General features: G+C 35.8%; 1 protein-coding gene across 3 annotated transcripts in view; it reads right to left on the bottom strand.

Annotated features, from left to right (window-relative positions):
* Positions 1 to 2,195: 2,195 nt before the first annotated feature.
* The window catches only part of LOC107737898 (polyadenylate-binding protein 1-like), a 14,181-nt gene continuing 2,127 nt past the window's right edge, over positions 2,196 to 14,249 (bottom strand). The window contains exons 2-16 of one of the 3 annotated variants that reach the window (XM_016549645.1): positions 13,690 to 13,883; positions 12,337 to 12,452; positions 11,910 to 12,022; positions 11,696 to 11,722; positions 10,560 to 10,654; positions 10,337 to 10,474; positions 9,777 to 9,872; positions 8,740 to 9,012; positions 6,226 to 6,316; positions 6,025 to 6,135; positions 5,789 to 5,937; positions 4,688 to 4,772; positions 3,324 to 3,454; positions 2,631 to 2,726; positions 2,196 to 2,533 (exon numbers count right to left, since the gene is read on the bottom strand). In XM_016549645.1, the coding sequence (XP_016405131.1) occupies positions 2,637 to 2,726; positions 3,324 to 3,454; positions 4,688 to 4,772; positions 5,789 to 5,937; positions 6,025 to 6,135; positions 6,226 to 6,316; positions 8,740 to 9,012; positions 9,777 to 9,872; positions 10,337 to 10,474; positions 10,560 to 10,654; positions 11,696 to 11,722; positions 11,910 to 12,022; positions 12,337 to 12,452; positions 13,690 to 13,883 (1,709 nt within the window). In that variant the 3' untranslated portion in view covers positions 2,196 to 2,533; positions 2,631 to 2,636. Of the gene's footprint in view, positions 2,534 to 2,630; positions 2,727 to 3,323; positions 3,455 to 4,687; positions 4,773 to 5,788; positions 5,938 to 6,024; positions 6,136 to 6,225; positions 6,317 to 8,739; positions 9,013 to 9,776; positions 9,873 to 10,336; positions 10,475 to 10,559; positions 10,655 to 11,695; positions 11,723 to 11,882; positions 12,023 to 12,336; positions 12,453 to 13,689; positions 13,884 to 14,249 lie in introns of all 3 variants that reach the window. The other 2 variants (XM_016549570.1, XM_016549720.1) reach the window with 2 other exon arrangements.

Below are 14,249 nucleotides of genomic sequence, written 5' to 3'. Positions count from 1 at the left end.
ATAAAACGTACACATATTATATAAAGACAACATAGCAGAAAATAGGAAATGTTACTTAAATTTAAAAGTACTTAAATAGTTCACTTTTGTTATCCCAAGATTACACTTGATCCCAAGCCGCCAAAGCCATATGCCAACATAGACCAAAAAATATGCATTGCCCTAAAAACATCATCTTATCATTTATTTTACTGCTGCTGCCATCTAGTGTACCTATATAGATAGGCATCAAGCACTCACACTAGTTATGGCAGTCTCAAGGGCTCATCTCGAATCAAATCAAGGGTCAAATAAATAAGTTTAGGGGTTCCACTGACCCGTGACTTGTCATGGTGCTTCTGCGCATGCCCACTACTACAAGAGCCAAGTGGATTTTGAATGCAGCTTCCAAAAGACAAAAAATAGCCGAATAATATTTTGTATATTTGATACAATCACACCAGCGTGATTAAATCGTTCAGCGCGTCATACCATCAGCTGCTAAATTCAAATCTAAGTTCGCTGGCTGGCGCTGAGCCAGAGACAAACACAGCGCTGCGCATTATAACCAATCACACACCATGCTGTTGAGCTTAGGAATGCAATGGCCAATCAGAGGCGTTCAGATGAGTCAGATCAGTTTTGTTGAGTGCGCATGCGTTCGCTGACTGAATTCCGGACTCTTGCGAATTCTCTCATCTTAAACAACAAAGCGCAGATGTACGTACAATGTAAGAGATTCATTTCACAGTGAATACAGCTTCAGTGATTATAACGGTAGTTTTGTTTTTTTTGAGAGTGCTTAAACTCGCCATAGATCAATGTTAGTGATAATGTCACTTTCTATATATAATTTATTCGCTGTTTTAATAACCATGGAAAGGAAACGTTATATAATTATCCATTTCTAACGTGGCATCAAGCACTCACACTTACAGGTCTGATAGAAATTAAAGCCATATTGAATATTTACACATGTTGAATTAGCAGTTTACTCTAACATACACTTTATAGTGACAGAAAGCAGTAAGACTTTATACTTTTTTGGATATAATACTTTAAATACTTATTTTAATGATTTGAAGGGTGAATGATTTGAATGTCCTCTTTAAAAATAATCAAGTATACTTCAATTCAAATGAAAAAAAAAAATAAAAAAATTCACCATAACATTATATTTTGCATCTTTTATCTAATGCATTCATTCATGTGCTGCCAGTAATAGTACCATTTATATATGACGACGAGATATAGTATTCAGTGCCCTGTATTTGGCGATATCACTTATTTTGTAGCAGAAATAAACTACTGCAGAAAAAGCTAGATGTCATGCAAAATGTTAACTGCAGTGAAGTAAAGAGTACACATGCTTATTCAAAAATGTAGTGAAGTAGAAAGTAAAAGTTGCTAATATCTTTGATACTCAGTAAAACTAGAGTATCCAAAAAGATACTCAAGTACAGTAACTGATTACATTTACACCTCTGGTTAACTTGTAACTAACATTTAACTTGAATCATCAAAACTCTAGAACAAAAATACTAGGCATCCAAGAAACACTTCTCCTTTGATCATGTGCCAAACGTCGTCACTCCATCTTATGACTGAAGACATTAAACGCGTTACGAATGCCCCTGATCTCACCTACCACCACCTTCAGGGCATTAACCCACAGATCTTCAGCGGTCGAGACCTCGGTTCACGAACTCTCAATCACTCAAAGCAGCTTGCAAAGCAAGGAAATGTTCTAACTTTGACGACTCCATGTCAACATTCTCATCATGCAGGTTTATCAGCATTCAGTACGGCTTGCTTACTAGAGATGCAACGATTCACTCAACTCACGATTCGAATCACGATTTTTTTTTAAACAAAATTAGATTTAAGACAAATTATAAATTAAATGTGTCCTTTTATTATTGCTTGGACAAAATACAGTATGTTTCTGTGAAATTGAAATCTAACACTATAAGCCCCTAACTGAATCGTGATTGGTTTAGAATCTGAATTGTCACATATTTGAATCGATTTTCAACCGGCTCGTGGTTCATCGTTACATCCCTATTGCTTACGCATCTGTAAACCGCTTCTGAGAAACTAATGTGCAGCTCTTTTAAAATAAGAGCATTTTTAACTGCTTTAATGTGTCCGAAGAATTTCAGCACAACACGTGATTGGGTCAAACGATAATTAATAATAACACACATGAACAATGATAAATGTTTAAAGTTTTATTTATCCAAGCAGTTTAATCCAATGTACTTTTCCAAATGTTCAGCGATCAACTGCAAGAGCACAATTGACAACGAGCATTCATTAAGAGGAATAAAAAGAAAGGAATGTTTTGGAATTTTCAAAATTAAAAGTTTTCTATTTTTTTGGACATTTTTAAATAGAAACAAGGTCAAGATTTAGTCTCAACCTGGCAAAACATTTGGATGTCATCGTGTTTTGTTTTTTTCCTGTTCGAGTTTCTGGTTTTTCGATATTTATTTACTTTTTGTTTTTTTTTAATGTGTCCCTCTTGGTGAAGACAGGGCAAAAGAGAACCATTCTGGAAGAAAAAGGAATAAAAATGTCAAAGATTAGAAAAAAGTCAAGCAGAGAAAAAGTGCATCATATAATCAGTGCAAAATAAGTTTTTCTCGCACCTTGTGTTAGACGGCTGGCACAGCGGTGCTGGGGACTGATTTCTGGGCAGCTTCTTTGGCCTGATGAGCCTGCAGCACCGCAACTGCTTCATCCACCTGGAATTAGAAAAATAATAATTATAAAACAGATAGTTCCGGTGCTTGATTCTGATTGGCTGAGCCGTGTTCGAAGCTGTTGTAAATGACTCTACAAAGTAACATACACCTTTGTTTACGTTTGTGTGTTGCTCGGCAACCACTTTGTAGCAACCACAACTGTTTCTGAGGAGCTACATTGTTTGGTGGAAGAATACTGTTTTTATTAATATCATTACACTTTATTTGCTCTTTTATTCTGTGAAACCTTACTACGTATATGTGAATAACCGTTTTATAAAAGCAATAAGCCCCGTGAAGCCGTGGTTTACAGTGAATTTATAACAGCTAAGGGGCGTTGTTAGACACTCCACTTCACGTCGTACCTAACAACGCCTCTTAGCTGTTATAAATTCACCATAAACCATGGCTTCTTGGGGCTTATTGCTTTATTAAACACCACATCAAACAATACATTTCTACAAATTCCTCTGAATATCGATCTGAAACAGACATGCTTGACATTTCATTACATTATCACTAAAAGTGGTGAGATAATAGCATCACTGCTATCAGGAAAAATCCAGTAACTTGGCAGAGCATCCCATGAGCACTGACCTTTGACCTCAGGGACTCCGGAGACTCCAGCATGTGCAGCAGCTCAGAGTTGTCGATCTCCAGCAGCATTCCGGTGATCTTTCCAGCCAGACTGGGATGCATGTTCTGGATGAGCGGGAACAGACGCTCACCTGTCGCGGAAAAGAGCAGGTATGAGATACTTTTCTTTTTAAATCTACATATATTTTAACACATACAATTTACAAATATTAGAAAAATATGTAAATAAAAAACGTATACTGTATATTAAACAAAATTATTGATGTCCCACAAGTTATTTTATATACATAGAATTTGAATTTTTAAATTCGAAATTGCACATTAAATGCAATTGCACTTGAAAAAGTACTTCGTTTCAAATAACTTTTGTGAAGTCAAAATATGGTTGAAATAATGTTCCAGTGTCATTCAGTGTAACATTTACACCTAGTTCTGACACCAACTAAATATTTTCTTATTTTTAAATGATTAAAATTGTATTGCTGACAAATTGGTAAAACCTAGAGTTTTGAAGGATAATGATAAAGATTTAAAATGACAATTAATGTTTTAGGGCTGTGCTGTGATCCTTAAATAGAGTACTTTAATGACATCTAATGATTCTGGTTCTAAACATGCCTGACAAGAGGTTTTGGTATATGAACTATTCTTACAATAAATGTCATTTCAGTGGGTGTCTTCATGGTAAAAGTGTATGATACTTATTTTTGGCTCAAAAAAAATAAAATTAAACCGGACACATTGTAACACACGGGGGGGGAAAAACAAAACAAAAGCAAAACAGGAACAAAAGAACAAACTCACCCAGCATCTGCTTCTGTTCTTGTGGAGGCGCGGCAGCCAACATAGACGCCGTCAGAGGCTCCTGACCCTGAACGTGGACAGCAGGCTGAACGGGAGACAAATATAGAAACGTTAGCAAACACTTTTTTTGTGCACAAACATGACATTCGTCTGACGTTCCAGAGCAAAACGCTTTTCACTTACACACTGCTTTAACACAGCTTCACAGAAAACCATGATGTTAATGTTTATAATATCTTAATGCCTTATAGTTGCATTCATCAGATTAGAGCTGGACGATAGTATATAGTTACATTTTGCAATAATATAATCATGCATTTGAGATTTGCTACATAGTATATTTATATCATGCATGCAAATGAAGTTGGACAGTTATATATCCAACTTTATATAAAGAGCTGGAGAAGTTACATTTTGCGACTAAAATTCAGGCACTTTACATGTATGCATGTGGATATAGTTGGATATACACAACCGGTCAAAAGTTTGAGATCAGAACGATTTTTAATGTTTTTTTACAGGAGTTTCTTGCACATCAAGGCTGCATTTATTTGATCAACCCAGCATCTGCTTCTGTTCTTGTGGAGGCGCGGCAGCCAACATAGACGCCGTCAGAGGCTCCTGACCCTGAACGTGGACAGCAGGCTGAACGGGAATCAAATATAGAAACATTAGCAAACACTTTTTTTGTGCACAAACATGACATTCGTCTGACGTTCCAGAGCAAAACGCTTTTCACTTACACACTGCTTTAACACAGCTTCACAGAAAACCATGATGTTAATGTTTATAATATCTTAATGCCTTATAGTTGCATTCATCAGATTAGAGCTGGACGATAGTATATAGTTACATTTTGCAATAATATAATCATGCATTTGAGATTTGCTACATAGTATATTTATATCATGCATGCAAATGAAGTTGGACAGTTATATATCCAACTTTATATAAAGAGCTGGAGAAGTTACATTTTGCGACTAAAATTCAGGCACTTTACATGTATGCATGCGGATATAGTTGGATATACACAACCGGTCAAAAGTTTGAGATCAGAAAGATTTTTAATGTTTTTTTACAGGAGTTTCTTGCTCATCAAGGCTGCATTTATTTGATCAAAATTAAAGAAAAAAAATAATATTGTGAAATTATTATGATGTAAATTAACGTTTTTCTATTTTAATATACATTAAAATCTAATTTATTTCTGTGATCGCAGTTTAAAAAAATATTTGGCAGCACAACATTGATAATTCTAATAATAAATCAGCATATTAGAATGATTTCTGAAGGATCATGTGACACTTTATACTGGAGTAATGATGATGGAAATTCAGCTTTGCATCACAGAAATAAATTATATTTTAAAAGATATTAAAATAGGAACCATTATTTTATATTGTAATAACATTTTGCAAGATTACCGGTTTTTTTTCCTGTATTTTTGATCAAATAAATGCAGCCTGATGAGCAGAAGAGACTTCTTTAAAACACATTACAAGACTTACTGATCCCAAACTTTTGACCGGTAGTGTACATCCAACTCTATAAGCAAGTTAACATTTTGCGATATGCATGTTCTCGTTTTCTCAAGTTATTTTAAATCGCAACCATAAATTTAGGAGTAAATAGCATGAGCTCCAGCAAAAACAAGCTAGTACCTGCTGCATGGGCACCTGCGGCTGAGTGGGCATGTGCTGCTGTGGGTTGCGGACTCCAGGTGCATATTTGTACTGCGGCACTCCTCTCACCTGAGCCGGCCCTGTGGCGGCCCCTGCGGCGGTGGGTCGAGGGCCCATGGCCTGAGACGCTGTGGGGAACACAGAGCACACTCAGGATCAGCGAGCTGTGGAGTAATGCACTCGCTGCACATATAAACGGCAGGTTCATGGCTCACCCATGCGCTGGGGCGTGATCACCCGCGGGACCTGGTTTGCTGGACGCATGGCGCCGAACGCTTGAGGACGGGGCCCCGAGGGTCTGACGGCGTTGGGCATGCTCTGGAAATCTGGAACGGAAATGAGAAGCAAAGCAGTGAAGCGAAGAGCTGCGGAGGTCTGTGGGAGGTACTGGAGGGAATGTGGGCGGAGCTACTCACGCTGAGGGCGGACTGCCTGAGTGGCCCAGCGAGGACTGGGGCGGAGCTGAGCGAGCTGACTGGTGGGATAGTAAGCAGCACGATTCTGAGCCTGTCAATCAAACACAAGAGAGAAACCGCTTGAGGAAAAACTAGGGATGAACGATATTATCGGACCGATATCGGAATCGGCCGATAATGGCTTTAAATGTAAATATCGGTCCGATATGAAAAATGATGCCGATATGTCTTGCCGATAAGAGGTATATATTAACTCACATGTGCTCAGGGTTTGCTAGCAGTGATTGGATTCACGGTTTTGATCGCTGCATTTAAACTGAGAATGCACGTACAGAATGACGCGTTTGGTAAGGAGTTTTAATTCCGTAAGGGGCGCTGTTGGCCTACTTCTAATAAAATGAAAGCAAAATACACATACTATTTAAACGGTATTTCTGATTAAATAAAGCAGTAATTGATGCCATAAAATCATGAGAATGTTTTGATTTAAAGGTCAGAAGCTATAGCTTGCATGAGAAAAAAATAAAAATTAACAAACATGACAGTTAAATTAAATAATTTCATATATACCGATTTATTCAATGTGAAATGTGTTATATTTTTTAAACAAATTATGAGCTCTAAAAGATTTTCAGAATTTGTACAACTCTTTTGCTTTAGACCATTTACAAATGTTAAATCATAAAATAAAATATTAAGGTTACCATGCATCTTTCTGAAAAAAAAAAAAAATAATTCAGTGATTAATATATAGTTTATTTATAGTTATTTTCAAATCTTCAATGTACCGTCATTATAAAAGAACTTTATTATCGTTTATTTAATTCTAACAATTAAGTTCTTGTTAAAAACTAACCAAAATTAAAAACAATTATATCGGTATCGGCCAAAATGAGTTAAATTATCGGCATTTCGGATATCGGCAAAAATCCAATATCGTGCATCCCTAGTAAAAACCACGTCATGATGCCTGTTAATGCGCGGTTACTTCCACAGGCACAAAAGAGCTCAATTGTCTAATGTAAACTGTTTTTAAGGCGGCCAGGTTTTTTAAAACCAAATTTAAGGAATAAATTGAAGCGAACATCAATAAGCCAATATATTTTCCAAGTGCGAATGTCTAAGGAGAACACAAGTTGTATTAGCAGCACTTCAAAGTTTGAAAATACAACTTTTTAAAAGTAATAAAAAAAAAAAAAACCTAGATTAATGGAAATAATTTCTGTATCTACCGGTCACACTTCACAAAAATCAACTTAATTCTAATTCCCCATTGACAGATATTTGTTCTCGTTTTAAGCATAAACTCAGTTAAATTTGTTCAATTTCTTAGAAAAACGATTGTGTTAATTCTGCATCTCAAGGCTTGATTTAAGAATGGTTAGATATTTGTACTGTAAAACAAAACGGTAAAAGATATTAATTTTTTGCAGTGCGTGCAACGTTTAATGCCACGACTTCCTGCTTTTATACAAGACCTTTTTAGGCCTTCATTTGTGAAAAGATGAGACTTCACGACCTCCGCTTGACCAACACCTCAGAAGCAGGACTTTTATTTTGACAGCCAGCATCTTGAACGCCGTCGTGACTTCTTTACCATCTTCTGTTTACTAAGTTAGAGCTGTTAAACTAAACGTGCATGAAAAAGTATCATAGCATTTGCTTTGTTAACATCAGCATTCAGACAAATACACGTTCAAACAAGTCGCTTTCTGTTGCTCAATGCAATAAATTCACAAAAACCAGTTGCGAAACAAGTGTGGGGAAATCCTACTCCCTCAAAATTCCCAAGCAAATATTCCCCTGAACAATAACAAGTGACCACACCTTTAAGCATGACACTAGGCCTGGCACGATAACTTTTTGTTGTGTGAAATATTGCCCCAGAAATAACTGCGATAAGCGATATTATTGTCATTTTAAAGACAATGCCACTGAATATATAATCATAATGTAACAGCATAATAATACACACTTCCAAATGACAACAAACTTTTAATTTTAAGAATATTTAGATCATGGAAATTAAGTATCAAAATATTAAGATACCTTAAAATTGCTTGAATAAATGGGCTTTTTTTTTTCCTTACAAAAAGTGCAAAGTAACAAGTAGGGAAAAAAAAGAAGAAAAATGCACTAAGAACTTGTCTAGAGATTTGTCCCTGACCTTCTTTTCTCTGTAAATTAAGGCTGCACACTATTGCTGAGAAACACAAGCACTACTCAGCAGTCAGATGTCCGTCAGATCTCTAAACAAGATCATATCTGCAGATTAAACTTCTCTTGTAGAAGCATTTTTTAAATGTGAACTAGCACCTCATGACCGCACCGCGTAAACCATACATCAATGGAAAGATTATTTATTCAGCTTTCATATGATGTATAAATCTCAATTTCGAAAAATTGACCCTTATGACTGGTTTTGTGCTCCTGGGTCACAGATATTGCACGATAATATATTGATCATTGCGACAAGCCTACATGACACTGAGCGGTGTGAAAGCGACCTCTGACCTGTGGAATAGCAGCCATGAAGTATCCAGACGGTGGCGCTGGCTGGTAGGGGTTGAGGACAGGGTTGGGCACGGCTCTGACGCTAGCCATCCTCTGCATGTACTGACTGGTGAGATGCGCCTGACGCTCCTCCTTCCTCTGAGCCAGAGCCACATACAGCGGCTTGGTGGCCACGATACGACCGTTCATCTCCGTCACGGCTTTGGTGGCTTCTTCAGGAGACGAGAAGCAGACGAAGCCAAAGCCCTTGCTGCGGCCGCCTTCCATCATCACCTGAACAAAACAACCAGCAGATGTTAAAGGGTTAGTTCACCCAAAAATTTAAATTAGCCCACAAATTACTCACCCTCAAGGCATCCTAGGTGTATATGATTTTCTTCTTTCAGACGAATCCAGTCGGGAGTTATATAAAAAATGGTCTTTGATCTTTCAAGCTGTTTCATTTTTAAAGTATATATATTTAGGTATTTATATATAGATATACGTAATACAAATAGATATTAATATTATACATTTTATACATAATTCCAGAATATTTTAATAAACATTATAAAATTAAATCTATAACCAACTGCCATTTAATTTGAGGTATTTAGATTTAATAGATATAATATTAATAGGTATTAATATTATACGTTTTATACATAATTTCAGAATATTATAATAAACATGCAAATAAAAATTGAATTGCATAAAAACATTTAAATTGCACATAGGCAAGTTTTATAATTTGTTTCTACTCAATTTGTTGAAATATAAACATTCGTCATAATAAAATCTAGTTTTTATGACAGATTTATTCAAATCAGAGTTTCATGATAAAATTGACCGAATCTGAAACATGAGAATTTTTTCTCAAAAGTATCAAAGCTTTTTGTGATTATTGTGATGTGATACAAATAATGTTTAGTGCAATTAATCATGCATCAACAGGAACAAGAGTATAGGCTAAAAATATTGATCTCAGGATTTAAGAATTGATATGAGTTCATTAAAATGAAGATCGATTAAATCAATCAGCCCTGGCTAGTTCGTACCTTAGCGCTGGTGATCGTGCCAAACGGTGCGAATTCTTTACGCAGACGCTCATCATCGAGGCCGTCGTCCAGATTTTTCACGTAGAGATTGACTCCCTGTTGAAAATAAGAATTAAAGTTCACTTTACAGCAGGGATGTAACGATTCACTCAACTCACGATTCACTCAACTCACGATTCGATTCACAATTTATTTTAACAAAATGAAATTTAAGACAAATTATAAATTAAATGTGTCCTTTTATTATTGTTTGGACAAAATACAGTACGTTTCTTTGTGAAATTGAAATCGAACACTATAATAATATACTAATATAGCACTTGTAAATTATTGGAACAGCAATCACAGTGTTTCCTTGGTTACCGCTGTAAACAAAGCAGAGCTGCACTTATGAACTTTAATATGCATTATACAGAGGCAAGAGGAAAAGAAAAAATACCATCTAGACTTTTCTAAAGACAGTAAGTTCCTCTCAGACATGGTTCAACTGGTTCATCGTTACATCCCTACTTCACAGACATCACCGGCCCTTCACCACTCTCATCTGCGGCTCATGTTACCTGGTAGCGAGTCATGCGGTCCTGCTTCATTTGCTCAAACTTGCGCTTGAGCTCCGTCTGGCGCTCTCCCTTCTTCTGCGCGCGACCCACGTACACCTGCTTCCCGTTCAGCTCTTTTCCATTCATCTCATCCACGGCCTGAGCATCAGAGGAAACGCGTCAGGTTACAACGCTGCAGGGACAGTTACAAAACCACACAGAGGCTTAACACGCCGCTCCTCACCCTCTGAGCGTCCTCGTGCCTCTCAAAGCTGACGAAGCCGAAGCCTCTAGATTTGCCGCTGTCGTCAGTCATGACGCGAATGCTGAGCGCTGGACCTGCAGCCACACACAAACACGCCATAAGATCAAAACATCTACTAGCAGCCAGGGTTATTACAGTTAACAATGAATAAATAAAATGTAAATACATGCATGCATACACACACACAACCGGTCAAAAGATTGAGATCATAACTATTTTTAATGTTTTTTTTACAGAAGTTGACTCTTCTGCTCATCAAGGCTGCATTTATTTGATCAAAAACACAGAAAAAAAATGTAATATTGTGAAATATTATTATGTTGTAAATTAACGTTTTTCTATTTTAATATACATTAAAATCGAATGTATTTCTGTGATGCGCAGCTGTATTTTCAGCATCATTACTCCAGTCTTCAGTGTCACATGATCTTCAGAAATCAGTATAATAAGCTGATTTATTATCAGAGCTGGAAACTGTTGCTGCTTCATATTGTTTTGGAACCTTTGATACTTTTTTTCAGGATTCTTTGAATAAAAAGTTATGAAGAGCATTTATTTAAAATAGAAATAGAAACTTTTTCTAACAATATACACTACCATTCAAAAGTTTGGGGTCAGTAAATTTACATTCTTTTTTTTTTTAAAGAAATTAAAACTTTTATTCAGTAAGTCAAGATTTATTTTTTTTTCTGTATTTTTGATCAAATAAATGCAGCCTTGATGAGCAGAAGAGACTTCATTCATATATATATATATATATATATCAACTATTTCAGCTAGTTGCCAAGGCAACATTACTCATTTTAATTTAATTTAACTAAATTACATTTTTTATTTTGTACTTAACTAAAACAGAATTAATAAAAACTGAAGACTTTAAAAAAATTAAAATTAAAAAACAATTGATTTATACTGTATATACACACATGCATAGATTTAAAAGTATAAAATTATATATAAAAAAATAAATACAAAAAAACAAATATAAAATAAAGTTCAATATCATATAAATAAAAATAAATGTAAAAATATAAATAAAAGTATATAAAATAAAATGTATATAAATACATTAAAAAATGCAAAAAAAAAAAAAAACAGTTATCAGTAAAACTCACCAAATTTGCAGAAAACTTCCTTCAGCTATCATCCATATTAATCGCGATTAAATATTTTAATCGATTGACAGCCCTAAAAAAAACATTTTTATATATATATATAAGCAAAATATTAATAAAAACTATGATATTATCTCAAACACTAAAAAAAAACAAACAAAAAAACACTGCTAGCAGTAAAACTCACCAAATTTGCTGAAAATTTCCCTCAGCTTCTCGTCATCCATATCTTCTCCGAAGTTCTTGATGTAAACGTTTGTGAACTCTTTGGCGCGAGCGCCCATCTCTGCCTCACGCTCCTTACGAGACTTAAAGCGACCGACGAACCTTCAAGATGCAATACGTTTCATTATTTAAGAGTATTTATCATTTTTAATTAATCAACATCAGATCAGCATCAAATGCTATATTCTCACAAAAAAAATACACAAATAAAAACAATACAAGTTACATAAAATCTTTCACCTTGATAACTTCTACAGCATTTCTCTTGGGAAATTATTAGATGTTAATAAAATAAGTTTTTACTAAACCCGCCGCATGCATAAGGCAGTACATGATGTTTGAGACACATTTAGCATGCTTCACTCCAAACCAAACACAGTTTAGTACAAATGCGGTTAATTCAAACACACACTTACACTTTGCGGTCATTGAGCAACATGCCGTTCATTTTCTCAATGGCTCTTTCTGCGGCCTCATGGGTCTCAAAGTGCACAAAGCCGTATCCTTTAGAGCCGTTCTCATCGCAAACCACCTTCAGAGAGAGAACAGCAGCACTGAGCACGAGCACAAACATGCATCTCACTGCAAACTAGGGCTGGACGATATAGCCAAAATATATATCACGATATATTTCTTAATTTCAGTCGATACGATATAATTCTGATATCGATGTGAACACTTTTTTTATCTTAAATAGAATTATTTTGTAACATTATAAATGCCTTTATCGTCACTTTTGATCAATTTTAAGCATACTTGCTAAATAAAAATATTAATTTCTATAATTTCTTTCCCCAAAAAATAATAAAAATTATACTGACTCCAAGCTTTTGAATGGAATAGTGCATAATGCTACAAAAGCTTTTGATTTCAGATAAATGCTGATCTTTGGATCTTTCTATTCATCAAAGAATCTTGAAAAAAAAAAAAAAAATTTTACTCAACTGTTTTAAATATTGATAATCAGCCAATCAGCATATTAGAATGATTTCTGAAGATCATGTGACACTGAAGACTGAAGTAATGATGCTGGAAATACAGCTGCGCATCACAGAAATAAATTATATTTTCAAATCTATTCAAATAGAAAGCAGTTATTTTAAATAGTAAAAATATTTAATTTTTACTGTTTTTGCTGTACTTTGGATCAAATAAATGCAGGCTTGGTGAGCAAAAGAGACTTCTTAAAAAAAAAAATTTTAAAAAAAAAAACATTAAAAATCTTACAGTTCAAAAACATTTGACTGGTAGTGTTGGCTTCAGCCAGAAAAAAAAAAGGGTATGAAAAGTGCTCCGAGTCGCTGCAGAAAACAAAATAAATACAACAACAAAAACTGTAAATGTTGCTGGAGACGTGCTTATTATTGAAAATGCAAACTGATTGTCTGCCAGCAGGAGGCGCTTTTAGAGTGATAGAACTAGCGGTTTCCCCGGTAACGGCTGTAAACAAAGCAGCTCCGCTCATGCTACTTTATCAGATAAAAATGTAAACGTCATCGAAACTTTTCTGAAGACAGTCGGTTTCCTTCAGAGATACATTCATATAAAACACCCGCGCCGTGTTATGATTGTGAAACGTGCAGTGCTCATGTTTTTTCAGCGAAGTCAACCGCCACAAATAAATCAATGTATGGGAAACACTGGCAATGTGCATCGAAATATCGGAAATGTGTAAAAAAAAAAAAAATCATATCACAGTTATTGAAAAAAGTTATATCGCGATGCATATTGAATTATTGTCCAGCCCTACTGCAAACACTGGTCTTTACCTTGCAGGACAGAATGTTGCCGAAGGCAGAGAACGTGTCGTAGAGGGCCTTGTTGTCGATGGACTTGTCCAGGTTCTTGATGAAGATGTTTCCCACGCCGCTCTTGCGCAGCGACGGGTCTCGCTGGGACCACATGATGCGGAGGGGCCGGCCCTTGATCACGTCAAAGTTCATGGTGTCCAAGGCGCGCTCAGCTGAAACAGAAAACATAAGCATTACAGCTACTCAAATGAACAGTAACTGCAGTACTCAAACACTACAGCTATTGCTACTACTAGTTTTATATACGTGACCCTGGAGCACAAAAGCAGTCTTAAAGGGGTCATATGATGCGATTTCAAGTTTTCCTTTCTCTTTGGAGTGTTACAAGCTGTTCGTGAATAGATAAGATCCCTGAAGTTGCAAAGACTAAAGTCTCAAAACCAAAGAGATATTCTTTATCAAAGTTAAGACTCTGCCACGCCCCCCTAAAACGGCTCGTTCTAACACGCCCCCACATATCTACCTCACTATGTGGAAATATTTACATAATGCGCCCATCTGTGCACGCAAAGAAAGAA

The sequence above is a fragment of the Sinocyclocheilus rhinocerous genome, unplaced genomic scaffold (genome assembly GCF_001515625.1).
Source record: "Sinocyclocheilus rhinocerous isolate Xijiao unplaced genomic scaffold, SAMN03320098_v1.1 scaffold281, whole genome shotgun sequence".
NCBI lineage: Eukaryota > Metazoa > Chordata > Actinopteri > Cypriniformes > Cyprinidae > Sinocyclocheilus > Sinocyclocheilus rhinocerous.
The sequence above is the reverse complement of the archived record's forward strand: the minus strand, read 5'-3'. Positions and strand labels throughout refer to the sequence as shown.